Source organism: Oculina patagonica, chromosome 4 (genome assembly GCF_052425735.1).
Source record: "Oculina patagonica isolate OP01 chromosome 4, crgOcupat, whole genome shotgun sequence".
NCBI lineage: Eukaryota > Metazoa > Cnidaria > Anthozoa > Scleractinia > Oculinidae > Oculina > Oculina patagonica.
Window position 1 is genome coordinate 32,737,501 of NC_135761.1, and position 17,171 is coordinate 32,754,671.

The 17,171-nt window shown below is 38.9% G+C and overlaps 2 protein-coding genes and 2 pseudogenes across 3 annotated transcripts in view; 2 read left to right on the top strand and 2 right to left on the bottom strand.

The window, feature by feature from the left end:
• Positions 1 to 17,171, top strand: part of LOC144652173 (uncharacterized) — a 279,392-nt gene that overhangs the window by 208,025 nt on the left and 54,196 nt on the right. The window lies entirely within an intron of this gene.
• LOC144648338 (uncharacterized) lies at positions 8,268 to 8,901 on the top strand (annotated as a pseudogene).
• Positions 8,968 to 9,724, bottom strand: LOC144648680 (uncharacterized). Its single transcript, XM_078508177.1, has 2 exons — positions 9,709 to 9,724; positions 8,968 to 9,624 (listed from the first exon to the last, which is right to left on the bottom strand). The coding sequence occupies exons 1-2, from the start codon at positions 9,722 to 9,724 to the stop codon at positions 9,212 to 9,214; spliced, it is 429 nt and encodes a 142-aa protein (XP_078364303.1). The 3' UTR covers positions 8,968 to 9,211.
• Positions 10,406 to 13,013, bottom strand: LOC144648431 (uncharacterized; annotated as a pseudogene). The gene is made up of 4 exons (XR_013569695.1): positions 12,829 to 13,013; positions 12,184 to 12,427; positions 12,013 to 12,110; positions 10,406 to 11,148 (listed from the first exon to the last, which is right to left on the bottom strand). The product of XR_013569695.1 is annotated as an uncharacterized LOC144648431 (transcript).

Consider the following 17,171-nt stretch of genomic DNA (forward strand, 5'->3'; position numbering starts at 1 on the left):
ATAGTGGCAGCATAGACAAAGGCCAACTTTTCCTCGTTTAAGTTGTATGCCCCTTGGTCAACATCTACGGCGGCGTAGAATTTGCAGTGAATCACCTTGGCACCGGGTGGGAAGTTGTTGCCCCATTTATCTGTAGATTCATTTTTGAGCTTCTCACTGCCATCACTCGTACTTTCAAAATAGTACTCCTCTCCTACGTCTCCAGATGCAATTGTAACAGTAGACCCCTCGCAAGCAAGGTCCTTCATCATTCTCATTGCTCGGCGACAACTGCCTTGGTTGGCTGTTGACGACCATGGCCTGCCTCCCTTTCTATGGCCATCTCCTCCCAGTTGCTCACATAGTGCTGATTGGCACAAGCGTCATAACTCTCCAGTACACAGTGCTCACAGTAGCACAATAAATCACTTACCTTTAGATTACTTCTCTTCTCGGTGGAATGAACGCTATGTAGTGTTTCGTTGCCCCTTGATCTCTTTAAAATGTCTCTGTGGGCAGGCCTTGGTCAACATCTACGGCAGCGTAGAATTTCCCGTGAATCACCTTGGCACCTGGTGGTCACTGGTTTTTAGCTTCCTCAGCTCTTCCTCTTTTATCGTTGGCTTGTGGGTTGTATTTTGCTGTCCTTCTTTTTTTGAGCTCCTTAATTTTGGCATCAAGCATTTAATTACAGATGGTCAGTGTTGAATTTTATTCCCAGACTGATTGGCGGCGTGTTAAGGTAACTGAACCACCAATTCCATGAAAGACTGGTAATTGCAAAGTTCCATTCATTCATCAGTGCTTTGGTCGAATGAAAAATCCTCCGAGTCAGAAGTCCTCATTGGCACCTCCACATCATTGAAATTGACTGGAAAATTTTCAAAATAGAAAGTGCATGTTTCCTTTGCCTCACATCAGCATACTACACTACACTTGAAATAGTAAAGATAAGAGCCTGCATTGTCAATGGCTTGCTGGACTTGATGGGTGCCAAATTCCAGTGGGTTTGTGTGGCATGCTAGCTTCAAAGCATTTTGCTGCTCTGTGGCAACAATGCCTTCTCTCACAATTGACTTCTTCAGGGCATTAATTTCTTTCTTAAGTGTTAACAACTGTTAATCCGATATTGTACTTTCTTGTGCTTCCTTGTCTGAATTACCAACTGGCAAATACAAATCCATGTCACAGCAGCTACCAAGACACTGACATGAATTTGCGCAGATGCCACAGCAGGAATGTCCAGGTGGGCATTCCAAGTTGTTAATGCCAAAGTGCTTCAAAATAAACTGCCTTTGGCAGGTAGATGACTCTAAGTATTTTTTTCATTTTGGCATCTGCTACTTTGGCATTGATACCATAGTACAAAAGAATGGTATCACTGCTTGCCATGTCGTCCACACTGTCCACTCTCCTGCAGGTAAGGGTCAATAGACTTTGATGGGCCAAAGTGTATCACCTGTCGCAGTTCCTTGCAGTTGACACCCATTTCATAGGCAGTGGTTGCAATTAGAATGTGTTGAGGTTTGCTGCTGTCTGCAATTTACACTTTCTGGACTGCCAGAATGAATCATCTGCACATGTCGATTTCAAGAATCTATTTCCCCATTGTACATAGATAGGCCAAGCTCAAGTTCAAACATGCTAAATAAATAAGCACATTGTTTCACACTTTGCCAGTAGATGATCGACCTTGCGGTACCTTTTCCTTTCAGTTTTAACTCGTTGATCAGACAACAGCAGTTTTCTACAATTGGCACAGAGTTTCCAAGTATTTTTTTCATTTCCGCATCTGCTACTGTATATCTCAAATTAATTTTGTTTGGGCTCTCAGTTATTTCTTTTGGCTTCCTCAATTCCAAAAGGCCAAAAATTTTGTCCTTTGTTTGTTGTGTGGCAGTCCCAGTAAGTGCCACAAATGGCACATCAACTAGTGACCTTATCTCATTCAAATGCGAATACCAGACACGAAATGCTGACCAAGTCTTGCTGTTGCTTGAAGTGCCCCACTCGGTAACACAATGGACGTCACTTTCAAGCGTGAAACAAAATGGCACTGAAATGTGCTGCTACATTCTGCAACAACTCGTGGAGAAAAGAGCAGAATGTATGGTGGGACATTCAGGACAAAAATGCAGTTGGCTCGGATTGGCTTATTCTATAAAATTTGGTAGCTTATTCGATGCAATTGGATTGGCCTAGTTCAATTAGGTCGTAACTTAGTTTTATTTGACTTCCATTGTTTTGTCGAACGCTTTTTGCCATTGTTTCTCTCGTGACATTTAAACATACATATTAGGAACGGCATTTAATTAAACTTGACATGGAACCGCACCTTCTAGAAAACAACATTCCATTATAACCACTGATCAGTTTGAGCGAATTTCCTCCGACCATGAAACAGTTGCTGTACATATGGGTTATTGGCCAAGCGTGAGGTCAAGATGGCAGGATATTGGCCAAGTTCTTTTTTTGCGTGTTTATGGACTGAGACGAAGTCGAGGTCCATAAACACGCAAAAAAAAAAAGAACGAGGCCAATATCCTGCCTTCTTGACCGAACAAGCTTGGTCAATAAAGGATTTATTATATGACTTTTTTGGAGTACTGAAAAGGAAGCCAGTTGCATGCACATTCAATGGGGCGCGCTAAAATCATTTCATTGGTTTAAAAGTTTAATGACTGACTGTCAAATTCTTGAATGAATCGAGACAAAGTAAAACGACGCGACAACAGCGAAATTCGCCTCTTTTTATCCCTCAAAAGGATACTAAACTTGCAAATCGACGCTGAGTTTGAAGCCTTAAAACAAGAATGTCCATTCTATCTGGTTGCCAGCATTTGATTATTGGACGTTTTGCAGAGTATTTGCTCGCTTCTGGCGCTTTAGTGGTGCAAACCTGCCGACACGGTGACACGAGCTGAATATTGAAATTGTGATTGTTGAAAGCGTTTGGGACTTATAAATTCACGGGAAGAGCTTGAACTCTCCCACATTATTGATTTAAATGTTCGACACAACTTTTTTCGACGTGAGCGTAAAAAGGCTTCGGCGAGAAGATGTTTTAAAAGCTTACAGTGCCTGAATGGTTGGCCGTGCCGACCGCTTTCTCCATCAAGATTTCAATCAAGATTTACACAAACGACAAGTTTGCTGAATTGTTTATTCTTCAGGTATGTCACTGACTTCTCTACCTTTTCCGCCGAACAAAACCGATATCATGTCTTCAAGTCGCTTTGCATTTTAATTTTTGTATTTAAGCTTATAGCTGGTTGTTGTGGCAAATAAAATTCACGAAACTCATTATTATTTGATGTTTAATTAGTTTGTTCTCGTTCGCTTCAAGACCTATTTCTTTGTAATTGGACTCTCTTTCGCTAGAAACAGGCAGAAAATATTTGTGTTTTTTCGGTAAATGGTTTCATAGCTCAAGTTTACGACGGAAAAGCTTTTTGTAGTTTAGCGTCGACGGAACTGAAAAGTTTTTTCGCTTGCGGGAGCACAGCGGGCGATCCCGAGCGGTCAAGATGGCTCCATCTTGACCGCTCGGGTAGCCAATCAGAGCACAAATTTTGTTTCATCTTGACCGCTCACGGAGCTAGTCATATAATAAAAGTATATACTGTTACCAAATAGTTGCTGCTAGTCAAGGGACGGCTGAGGTCTATTTGCTTCTATTCCTAAAAGGAGATTAGTCTAAAGCAAAACACACAAAAAAAACACCAAATGGACAAGCACAAATATACAGTGAACATTTGGTTTATTTTTTCTTTATTTCTGATTCTCGAGTCATGTTATGAAAGCTGAAATACACATGTATATGATACTTGTTGCGACATTAATTTTTACCACCTCATGTAATTTTTTGGGAAAATTCCTCCACAGAAGTTACAAAAATTGCCTTGTTGGTCAGTGGAAATACTTTTAAAGCAGTAAGGGCACTTACACGGGTTTACATGCTGCATGGTCAAGAGTTGTTGCGAATATCTATTCTCTTCCATACTTTTGATAACATTTACCTTTGTTGCACTTTTCTCTGGCTAATGAAAAGACTATAAATTAAAATTACCTTTCCCTGCATCGTTTTCTTCGACGGTAATATCTCTCAATGCTGCTGTTTCAATTGGCATGCTCGCCAGTTACTTGATTCTTTATGCGGACTTTGCCATCGTGGTTTTGATGAAGTATTTCTCGCCATGGTCCAGGCCTGTAAGGTCGATGATTCTTAGATTCTCTGCTTCACCTGCTGCATTGTGAGAGTGCTCAACTTCCGGATCATTAGACGAGTCCAAGATTTCTTGAACGACTGCATCCATATCCCCTTGTGCTCGAGCAAGAAGGGAGGCTAATTTTATGTCATTTTCGAATGGCAAGACCTTTTTTTAAGTTTTCCAACTTCTGAGTAAAGTGCTGCTGAGTCGGAACAACTGGCAAAGGAGACAGATGTGCTTGAGCCGTTAGGGAGAAAGTAGTGACTATCGCAGTGCTTGATGTGCTGAGGTGTCTCTCTCGTCTGGGCTGTCTTTGGTGCAACTGAATTGCTGTTTTTAAGACGGTCACCGGGTTGAGGTCTTTTACTGTGGCGGCGATTTCTTGTGAATACGAATTAATGCTGTTGTAAAGGTGCCGGTGTTTCTCGAGCTGCTCTTGTTGTTTAGCTGAAATTGTAATTTAATTACAATATTTTTCAATTTTATACTAGGGAACTTCAAAAATTCATGAAAAAAAAAATATGCAAGTGAGAAACACCTTCTTTGAATTGTCTTCAAGACTGAAAATAAAAAAGAAGATATAACCAATACAACTAGCCAACAAATGATAGCTCTCATGACCAAAGCAGCGATTTAATTTGTAAATGAAAACTGTATTCCTTTTGTAACTTTATAAGACTAAATCTACCGTTTTGAATCGATTTTTTAAAATGATGTAGACATTATTGCATCAGTTTCCATAAAACTAATCAACAAGATTTGACAACTTTCTTCTGGTACGAAGTTAGAAAATAAAGACTGTTTCTTATCTAACTTTGAATTCAGAAAGGGACTCAGACTTTCTGACATGCACAGGTAAACAGTTCCGGGCTTTGACTGTTCTGTGGAAATATGAGTATTTGTATATTGAATTTAAATGACAGGACAGCATTAACACTTGTTAGTAATTTTGTCAAGTTATTATATGACAACTTAAGTTCCTGCACATCAGTCAGGTCAGTAACAGCTTCAGAAACTTTGGACAACTCTCTTCCCCTCAGATCTAAAACCCTTTCTCCTGTAAATTCATGAATGTCAATGAGCTTTCATATGTCAATGTCATTGTTTTCCATCTGATATATTCTGTGTACTTGCAACTTCTGCTTGGTATAGTGTAATAAGTGTCTTTCTTCTTTTTTTCCATTTTTCCTCAAGACAGTCAGCTGTACCTCTTTTTTTCAGTGCAGTGTTCCTGTTTTAGTGTCTCACACGAACTTGAACTTTGTTGTCTTTTACTTTTGCACTGTTTTCAATTGCTTCATGGAAGGCTGGCACTTCATCTAATGCTTGCCTTACTTGAAATACTGTTGTGGCAATGTCACTCAGCCCAAACTTTGCTTTCGCCTTTTTGTAAGACAGACCAGTTGTGCTAACTACAGCAAACTTAAGGCGTTTTCTCTCTGCATCAGACTCTGCTAGGTTAAGAAGACTGTTAATAGTTTCTGTTGTAAGTGGCAATGATGGCTCTACTGTTTCGCACTTAATCCACTGGTTCAAGAGTGATTGCTTTTCCACCAAGAAGATGGAGTAGCTGCCTCAGCTTTCCTTTTCAATCCCAAGGCTGCCTCTTGGCATTTGGAGCATCCTCCTTTGTGCATGCGAAGATTTATAGGTTGTGTTCTAGTTACTGTTTTGATACGGTGATGAGAATATCTTCAAATTAATCAAGACGAGGAGAAACAAAAAAATCTCAGCTCGTTTAATCATGTCGAGCATGAGGTCAACCATAATCCACTTTAAGTAATAGTAACAAAATGTCCATAACAATATTAACAATGAATTGCATGTGACAACTACAGTACAACAATAAATACAACAGGTTGCATCTGGAAATTCCATTTCAAATGCTGACTTCAACCGCAAAAATCCTTATACCGAAACAATCCCATAACAATTTACCCAAGATTGTTTGTGTCTGGTGCTGCACACTAAAGAACGAACTTCAACATACTCCTCCAAGGAGAGCCCTACAGATACTTCCTCTTTCCTCAGGATATGCACAGCAGATTTATTTTATTTTTTTGTTTTTGCATTGTTGGTTTTTATTTGAAAAAAGTTCAAAATTATCGTGCCACTTGCCCTGCTTCAGCAATCCAATCACACACAAGTTAAATCGCAAATGTTCCTTATCATGTAGTTTTTTCAACATTCGCTGATGTTATGCAGGCACATGGCATTATTTAAATTCGCCAGCGAGCTAAATCTACCACAAGCAAATATATTTGTTTACACGATTACATTATTGGCATCTAATTCATAAAAAAATATGACACTAAGGCTAATTAAAGAAACCTTAAATGATACGCATTTGGGTAAAGGCACCAGGAACCTTAACAATTTTTAAAACATTTTTTTTTTAAATCTCACGTTTTTAAATTTATATTTAGGTTTTTACTTTTCTGTATGCATAAGGGGCAGCAAATCTTTACCCGAATTTTGTTTATCTTCCTATAACATCAGTCAAGAACATTTAGTGCGACGTAACAAATGACGTCACATTCCCCTCCAAGTGAAAATATTTTTTTGGAGCATTGGATTTTTGGAAATGGCATGGTCAAAAGTCTTTGTATGCCAAGTTTGGTGCTTTTGTCCGGTTTGTAACGATTTCCACAAAATTTAGCACTAGCCTACTAGACTATCAGTAGATAAGGAAGGGAAGTAAACTCATTGCATAAACCAGAAACTGGTTGGGGAACACGATGCACGAGAACACAGGCTGGGGAAATTAAACATACTGGACGTATCTTGCCCAATAGGAACCTGAGACGTACTTAATGTTTGGAATGTTGGCTGCAGGGATGGGCAGAAAAGTTGTGGGGTTCCCGTATCTGGTGACAACATAGGCGGATTGAATGGTAGATCAAGAAGGGGCGGCAGGTTAAAAAATGGGTTTGTTGGTGGTGCACTACTTGCCGGTGCAGACGACCATTTCGTCAACGTATCAAGGATGTTTGACTGGTTTATTAAAACATTTTGCAGCTGTTGCTTAATAGCTGCAACATCACTTCTCGTGGCTTCAATGGATTTTCTGACATGACTGGTGTCCACGTCGTCATCTTCATCACTGACATTTTGCACTGTTGAGTTGAATAATTTCTCTTATTTCGTTTAGCAGTGGCGCCAAGCAAGGCATCTTTGCAGGACGAATAGCTCTTTTCAGATCTCTGTGAGAAGTTTGACCACGAGATCCGTGTGATGAGTTTGATTTTGTTTCGTCTCGCGAATCCAAATAATCCAGACGATGTAATGCTTTGGTTGGAATTTTCTCCCATGACACATGTAAATCTTGTTGTTTGCTGGTAATTGTACTTATGTCCCCTGTGTCAGAAGTTAAGGTCAAACAATCGACGAATTCTTGCGATGTATTTTCTGCCAAAACTTTAAGTGTTTGTAATTCACTCCTGTTGGCGTCGCAGCTTCTTGACTCGGCGATTAATTTTTCAAACAGAAGAAGCTTACGATTGAATTTTCTCTTGTGGTCCAAGGCTGCTTTCCTTTGTGTCTCGAACGTTAATTGCCAACCTTTTTTGGTCATCTTTCGAAGATGTTTATCCAGCTTGGAGAAGTAGTTGAGGGACTTTGACTAACAATATAAACAATTCTCAAACCAGGCTTTTGACTGTACCAGCGCGGGTGCTGTTAATTGAAACGACAAAGGCCCATGTGGCTTGAACAAACTTTATTGCAAAGTAAAGCTGTCAAAACTGTAAAAATAACATAATGCGGTAAGTGGCAAGAAAAAAAGGGGAAAAAATACAATGCAAGAAACGACAGAAAACTTATGCCTTTCCGGGCTGCAAAAAGGCACCGCATGGTTGAACAAACTAAACTGACTAAAGCGCATGCTTGAGGGTAATGACAACAGTAATGACACAAACTAGAATCGTCACGCAAACGTGACAGGCGTGACACAAGATAAGCCACATGGGTGCCGTTACAAAGTACTTATTAAACAATACTTGCGTTCAATCCTGGACAAAAATGTGATAAAAATGGCGCCAAAGGTTTTATTTAAATTTTACTTTCTCTTCCTTTAGTATGTCAATGGAATGGACAAACAACCACGACATTGCTCTTGCTCGGGAGGTATTGTTATTGGAACCATATTAACACAAGGCGAAGACAGTTGAAAGATTCACACGCTATATTGAGATTTTTGTCACAAAGAAATCGGTGCGGGAGCATCTTAAGCTTTTACTGGACAGGTACCGTGCAAGAATGCAGAAGGAATGGAGAGATAGTGGAGTAGAAGTAAAGGAAACAGAGCTGGACCAAGCCCTCGAGAAGATCAACGAGAAGCAGTGGAAGAACAAGATATATTATTGCTGAATAACAAGAAAAAGAGGGAGGAAGACAGAGTGATGGGAGAGGAGGTCCGAAAGAGGGCGTGTGAAAAGCTGAGTGAAGCGATGAAACGGAAAGGAGAAGGCGAGGGTTCGTCAGAGCCGAAAAAGAAAAGGTCAAGAAAAGGTGGAAATGATACAATCGAGTTTCTGAGGCAAACATTTAAATGGCAATGAAACAGGAAGATCAGAAAGCGAGAAGGGAGGAGCACGAGCGACAAACAAGGCTTTATGAACTAACACTTGCTAATCAACAACAGCAGCAACAACAGAGCAATCAACTCATGAGTCTGATGCTTGGCCTCATGCAAAAAATTGCAGAAAAATAAGAGTTACATGTTGACATGACAGCATTTTAGAGTCATATACTTTAGTGTTTACTTCAGATTGCTTGTTTATACTTATTTCTACACGCACACATATATATGTGATCCATGTCACCTCTTGAAGTTATAACAACTAGTTAAATTTAAAAAGCTTGATAGCATTTTGGGATGGAAATCTCTTTTGTGTTCTTTGTTGTTTACATATATTGTAACAGCAATAAAAGCCAGTAATTGTTCTTTCGTTGTGGTGGGTTTTATATAATTAACTCACAAAACTGCTTTTTGAACATTGCCATCAAAACGTAGTACATTCTTATGCGAAATAGTTCTGTAGTGTGGGTGGTTGTAAATAAAAAAACTCTGAGGTGAGATTGCCATATAAACATGTAAGAGCATTTTGTAACACAGCACATACTATGTAACCTTTTCCAATGTTACTTAGGCCAATCTTCAGGTTTTTCTTAAAATCAATTAATTTAAAGTAATTTACTATATCACCAAAGAGCCACTCCACACAACTCCTGACTGAGTTCATTGAAGAATTAAGTGCCTGCATTTGTGCTGTGAGAACTACATTTCTAAAAGGGGCTTGAAGTTGTAGCCTTAAGGGGTATGCAGGGTCCCCATATATGCACATAGGATGTCCTGCTGGAGGACGAGCATACCACTGAAGCTGCTGAAGTAGTCCAGAATCACACAACATGCTGGCATCATGCTTCTTGCCTTCTGAAATTTATAACACTGCAAAATTTGAGTTTTAAACAAGACTCTTTAGGTATTGGTTAAAATTTGATAAAATGAATTACCCACCTACAGGTCCATACATATATGCTATGATACTGTTAGGTAGCGCCACAGACTGAAATTTCAGGGCATGCACCCTTTTGTGTCCATTATAGACAACTGAAGGGGCAAGAGCAATAAACGCACATTGGTTTTTTGGCCATTTTTGAAAGTGCTCAAAAATGGCTGAATTTTGGCATGCCAACTTCCTTTTACACGAGGAACATTGTTCCGAAGTTTTTGTCGCTGGTTTATGCTTCGTTTTCGAGAAATAAAGTATGCAAAAAACTCAGAAATTAGAAGCGGCTTCGCGGCTCAGTAAATATCCGCCACTAGCCACCTCCACTTTGGTAAATAGTTGTTAAGTAAAACAAGCTACGCTATCCAATGGATAAATCGCCATCCACTGGAGAGTGATTTAACCAACCGCGGCTTATATCCAAGGGGGGGGGGGGCTTATAACCGGATGTATTATATTGTTTCCAGGTAGATGTATTCACTGTCACGCCACAAAAATGTAAATCCAAGACTATTGAGCGAAAAAACTCAAGAATATTATAGGTTGTAGAAAATTACCAGATATTGATATATAGTCTCGCATAGACTTAACACACGCAAAATTGTAATATTTGTGGCAGATTTGCCGAATGCATTGACATGCAAACGGGCCTCACCGCTACGACAAAGCACTGTCACTTTGGTGAGGAAAAAAAGTAGCTCCTAAAAGAGTTGTTTGTTTGTTGGCTCCTAAAAGAGCCTTTTTTTTACCTTCAGGATTATGCTTTGTTGCGAGAGCCCTCCTCGCGCTCCACGCCCTTCTGCTTGGGCGGAGCAGCAGTCATCGTCAGATAGAATTGACGCTGCAGCTCTGGGACGAATTCAGATGCTGTATCCTGAAGGTCTTGGCGGCGTTAACCTTCAACGGACCGTCATATAGGGGGCCAGGGGTGCCCGTCCGAAGCCTGGAGGTGCGGAGGATTTTCACCTTCTTCCAAGGTTCTTCCCTTGAAAAGCCGCACCTAACCCAGACTTTGTCCAGATGGTGGACCATCGTAATCTCGCCAGTTGCTGGATGTTGTTCTTTACCCCAACCAAAGTTCAGCCAGTGAACATTGTGGATCTTTACACGATTACTGTTGCGGTCGTGGGTGATTGGAAAGTACCTGTCTGCCAGGTATGATCCCCAGTCCCGTAGATCATTCTGTTGGATCTCTGTAACGACAAACGGCTTCGTTTGGTTGGTCTTCACCACCTTCATCCAGTCTTGTGGGATGTAACAACACTAGCTCTTCTTTCTTTTTTCGATTTGCGAGAAATCAATGTTGTTTTCTAAGAAGGTGTGGCCCCTGATTAAGAACCGATGGTTTAACACCTCGTAGATTCCCCTCCGGTGGAGCTCGGCAAATAGGGCAACAACTCCTGTTTTTGTTTTGTCCGCCACAACTGTCAGAGAAGCTGATAATTGACCTATAAAGGAAATAATAATTAAATGTTATGAATGCAAACCTGTAAAAACGTTTTAAATTAATTCAATCCACAACCATTACATAAGCTTGCTAACATATTACCTTCGGCACGTGAGACATATGTTAATAAAAACCTTAATATCATGGGTGACAAATTACTCCTTCATTTTGGCGCGAAATTGTAGCGCTAATTTATAATTTCACATGTGAAATAACAAAATTGCCATGATAACGTTCCCCATGTTTCAGTGACAAGATGGCGTACAGGTTTTTAAAGATGAACTTAAAGCTTAAACTTTGCACATTTTCGCTTGAGTTTCACTCTGGCCAGTTTGTTTGGTTGTCTTAATATCTTTAAGCGATAACATAAATGGCATTGAGCTGATTTTTCAGCTTTTTACACGGCTGTCGTTTCCAACCGGTTCGTTCATGACGATACTATAAACAAGTTAAAATACTACCATTGTAAGCGTAATTTGTCACCCATGATATTAAAAGGTAACCAAATGGTATACTCGTGAAATTAGGAAATAATTTCACTTGCGTTCTGTCAAAATACTAATACGCAATCAAAGGAATTCGGGCAGGTTTTTTTATAAGATACGATAAGCGAGCTTCTAAGCGTATTGTTATTGGTTAATAAGGCTAATATCCGTTAAAAACTACTGATTAAATGATTGTTTCATTTTGGAGGAATATATTAAAAACATGACTTGAAATGGCTCATTTACCGCAGGCCACAATAAAAAGGAAAGTTCAAATTCCAAACATGATGACTTTTACTGCGAAAAGGTCTTTTGCACCACTGATTTAAATGCCGCAAGCACTGATCACAAATAGCTGTTGAAGGAAGTTGTTTACATACCTCGCTCCCGAGTGGAATTTGGTGAGAAACTTAAAAAGGCAGGAAGCGACCTCAAGATCCCCTCTTTCCTACCGTTTCATCCCACATCAGCATGTTACCTTCAATTAATCAATCAATCAAGCAATCAATAAAAACTATGTTTAACGAGGGTGAAACACTGATAAAAGTTACCTTGATTGGCCACACAGCCGGGGATACCAAAGTTAAATGTCCAGAGCTGCCGCTTGTAAAACATATCATTATGCTGCAAATTAGGAGTTGGCAGGTTCTGTTCAAAGTCAAAGGTAATCATGTCGACGGCGTCTTTACTTCTATATTTTACACTAGCAGAACCGAGGACACATGATCTCTCCTTCCAGCTCTCTATGGCGGCTCCCTTCGCTTCCCTTTTACACTCAAATCCAGCATTTGCTCCCTAGTGATAATAATAATAATAATGATTATTAGTAACCTGATTTTTTTTGGTTGGTGTGTTATGAAAAAATAAGCCTTTCGATTAGTCGAGAAACTCGGCTCAAAATTCTGCAAGGGAGAATCATATTTAGGGCGACAGATTGTTTTATGTAATTGTTGCTCTTTTGAACCCCTTGGAATTCATTTTAAACTGAAAATGCAATCGATGTAATAAGCTATGGTGTAAATTTACTGTGCTTTGTATCATGTTTTTTCTCACTTTGTTATTCAAATTATGTGCACTTCTTGTTTTTCACATTTTAAATTTTCTAAAACAATCATATTCCTCAGACAGTAAATATTGTTAAATAATCCTCTAACCCAGCCTTTAGCAAAACTGTTATATAATATTAAGAATCTAACCTCCCTAAGCTCCTTTTCGTGTTCTTTCTTTTTGCTGCCCTCAGTTGTTTTCAGTAACAGCACCAGCTTGTCGCAGGTCGAACACGTATCCGTTCGTGGAACAGCAAATGATAAGTTGAACTCATAATTAAAAATGTGGCGGTACATAAACAGGGAGATGACAGGCTTAATTCAAGGGGGCACCGGCCTTCTGTTTTCTTGTTGACACCTACGAGAAAAAAACGCTTTCTGTTAATACAGGTCGATTTTTACCCACACAAATTTTAAGAGGTGAAGGACACATGAAAAAAGATGTATTATGGTGGATTGGGTAAATGAAACAAGTCATTCGTTCTGTGATTTTTCACAGAAAGCCAACTTAAGGCAGCTTTGTTTCCCAAAGAGACAAATAACTGCTGTGATTTAACACCTACAATTGCTTACAAAGAAGCAGACATCCTGTGGACAAGATTTTTGTCCAGGTTTGTCTGGGCCAAGCACTAGTTAGCACCAACACTGATGTTTTCGATGAATATTACAGTAAAAAAAAATAACGAGATTACGGAGGCAATAAAATGTTTAAAATCTTTTGGGTCCCAGAGAAATGCTTCGAAAACTAATAATAAACTTGTTACCTTAAAATCTGACGATTCCTTTCCATAACAGCTGGCTCTTCCTGTCCAAGATAGTTGAAGTACATTCGCTGTATAAGAATAAGATAGTGATAATAGTGAATATTTAATATAACTAACAATGCGTAAATAAAAATATAACTACAAAAATAAGCACTTAATATGGCCCTCATATCAAAATTCTAAAATCAAGAATCGCAAGACCCCTGAATTTTTATCCTTCACTGGGTATTAGACATCCTTAATATATATCTTGTTGGAGTTTTTAGCTCGATAGCAACCGCCGTCTTTAAGATAGACCATTTTGAATTTCGGAATATCACGCCACACAACATCAAGATGGTCGCCAGAAGGCTGTCACGTATGCTTAAAAAAATGCCTCATCTTGTGATTTTTAACAATCTGAACAGTTGAAGTTTTGCGAGAAGTGTTTATGTGAATGTTTGCTTGTTCATGAGAGTGATCTAACTGCCTTTTATAGCAGAAGTGAATTCCAGATGTTTTCATTGATTTCCAGCCGCCATGTTGGTGCCCAACTGCATGGGCACCAACATGGCGTTTCCATACAATGCACTGTAAATTTGTGTAGAACATTTTGATGGATAACTCGAGTACGGAATACCGTACAAACCCGAGACTTGGACAAACAGAATATCTGATAATTTTCTACAACCTGTAAGATTGTTGAGTTTTTTCATTCAATAGTTTTGGATTTACTTTCTTGTGGCGTGACAGTGAAAACCAGCAGTTACATTGGAATTGACATACAAGGCAAGCTGCTGTGTTTTGTAGCATAACATAATTGACCTGAGGCAAAGAAGAGACCTAAGTGACTTGAACAAATAAGAAGCTGAAACGAAAAATTGCAAATTGTTTCGATAGACAATACGTGAACATCCTTCTGACCTGAACAGACCAGCCCTCCTCTAAGTACTCTCTCCCGGCATTGTCTTTTCTCGAATAATGTGACATTTGTCTGGGAAATGTCTCAATATGGGCTCTGACCTATATTAGAAACAAAAATAATTATTTTAATAATTATTAACATGAAAAATGTGTCGTAGGAGCACAAACAAATTTTTCGATATTATATCTTATAATATACATGAAAATATTCTCGAATCTGATTGGCTTAAAGAAATAGAGCATTCTGGTTGGTTAATCAGCAAAGGCAACATAAGAGAGCCAATAAAATGCTTCCACGCGATCTGAGTGGCGCTTCGATGTTAAGAACAATAGTTGCCATTTTGAGTACCGTAGAGGACCTGAAGACGACTCTAAAAATCACTACAGTGGAATAAAGTACAAGCGATGGACCGATGATTATTTCTATACCAAAAAAACACCCATAAAATAGTCAAAGTATATAGGCATGCTAATTTAACGAGTAAAATCCACTGGAAACTTTGGCTGGCTGGGCAAGATAAAAAAAACCCTTATTCAATTGATTTAGCCAATTTAGGGATATTGGCTAAATGGTTGAATTTCTAAAACAAACAAACAAACAATAACAAGATAAGCATATCTTGCCTTGTTCTTGTCGTCCTCGCTGATTCTGTTCGGGCGACTGTTGTGTTTACCGCATCGGTCGACAGGACACGGTTTTGACCTAATGGTCCTTATACGTGGCTTTGTCACGCCATAAAGGGAAATCATTGCCTCTCTGCAAACCTAAACAGCAAATCAAGATTAATAATTTTTACAAAAGGAGTACCATCCATTGTATCACGTCACAAATTTCCTATTCAGCGTAACGAAGCACCTTTAGCTCCTTAATCGTTTCATTTTGAAAAAGCGGGGACTTTTCTTTGAAATGGTGGATTAAAAAAAAAAAATTATTAAGAATTCTTTTCTCTGTTTATTCATAATCTTATGGCCCTATTCTCCCAGAGGAGAGTCAGGATTAAGGAGAAGAATATTCGTAATTTTACTCAGTGTTTTAATCTTAATTCTCCTAACACATTTTAGGCATGTGCTTTCGGTTTTAGTGTCCCTTACTTAAAAAATCCCTAAATGGTACCCCTATAATCAATTGGTAATCAATAGTATCAATTTTTATTTGTTGCTTTCTTATTAATCTATTTCAAGTAGAGTAATTGATTTACAGAAGATGCAATAGAGATAGCAATAATTAAAACATTCAACATACCTCTATTCTGCTTAGATCCGACGTTTGAACAAAATAGTGGTACGAGGGATACTTTTGCCCTCCCTCTGCCAGAACAGTTTGAATCAAGCCACGCAGAAACACGTTTTGGATGGATGTATTGGCCAGCTCGTTGAAAAATTGCAGAATCCATTGTCTTTCCATCCTGTTGATTATGTCGAAGCACCCACAGGCACATTTACAGGGTGGACCGGTCTTTCTCTCGGACTTCACACGTCCCAGAGTATCTCTAGTTTCAAGGCCACGCGCAAAGGCCTGCTTGTGAATGTTTTTTTTTTCCACCTAAAACAGGGAAAAGGCATAAAGGTTTATCCAAAACTTTGATGTGTTTTTTTCCTAGCCTCTTTAAAGCAACCATACAATGAAAAAATCTATTATAAAGTTAACCTCACGAGTAATTTTGTTTTCTGGGCCTTTCTAGGCAAACTCTTTACGAAAATGTTTCCCAAAGGACTGTATACTGGTAACATTTCACTAAGCAATCATTTCACAAACAAGTGTCGCCGACATGTGCCAACCAGAAATTTATCTCGCAAAAAGGTAAAAATATCACGTCACATCGTATAAAAGGGCACTAAACATAAACATACTACTTATAGATATTATTTTACCGTTTAAATCGCCGATTTATGCCAAATAGATTTAATGATATCTTTCTTTCAGCTTCTCGCCGTGACGCCTTAATACAGTCTTAAGGAGGCTCTATGTAGTTTTTTTAGCCCTCCTGAATTTTACAAACAAATCTCAAGTAAACCTTGTACTTGCCGATTTTTCAAGCGGGTGGTAACTTGCTTTTGAGCAGTACTGTACTTGAAATCTTCCAATTAAATTTAGTCAGAAGTTCAGGGCGAGGAAGCATTGTACAAAACTGCCTCTACGACACGATGTAACACGCGCGTGTGGACTGTTGTAAAATGAAAGATTTTTTTTTCTTTCAGATCTTCGATAAAGTAATTGTTGTTCAATTAACAACAGTGAAAATCACAACCTTCAGAATACAACTTAAATTACCTTCGGCTGTTTTCGGCGGAGATAAACACAGCAGAGCATTAGCTAATGCACAAAGGTGGATTACAAACTTAATAAAACCGCTACGCTGTAAACAATCCACGTGTACTATAAAGAGAATCGTATCCAAATTTGGACGAACCGTACCCGACGGTCAACAATTGTAAGGGGAAAGCATTTTAAGAATAAATTCAAGTTCAAATCAAGCAAGTTTCCCTTTACAAAAAGACTTTAGCTTTAAACTTGTCTGTTAGTTAGCTATTGAAACAAAAACGCGCCACATTATCATGGTAAAAGTCACAACATTCTTTTCAGGACAGTCACGTTCTAGCTTACGAACTTTAAAGCCATTCACCTTTAAAACACAGAGTAGACTAGCACTTGATAAAAATTAAAATGCAGTTTGGAAACAATTTGGTTGCCAGTTCAAATGAATTGAGATCTGTTCATATTAGCGAGTTTCTCTTAAGATGCGCCTGAATGACAACCTTTGAAATAAATGTTCTTGAAACAATCTTACACACTTTTTTTCGCGAGACAAAGAAAATTGCGAAACG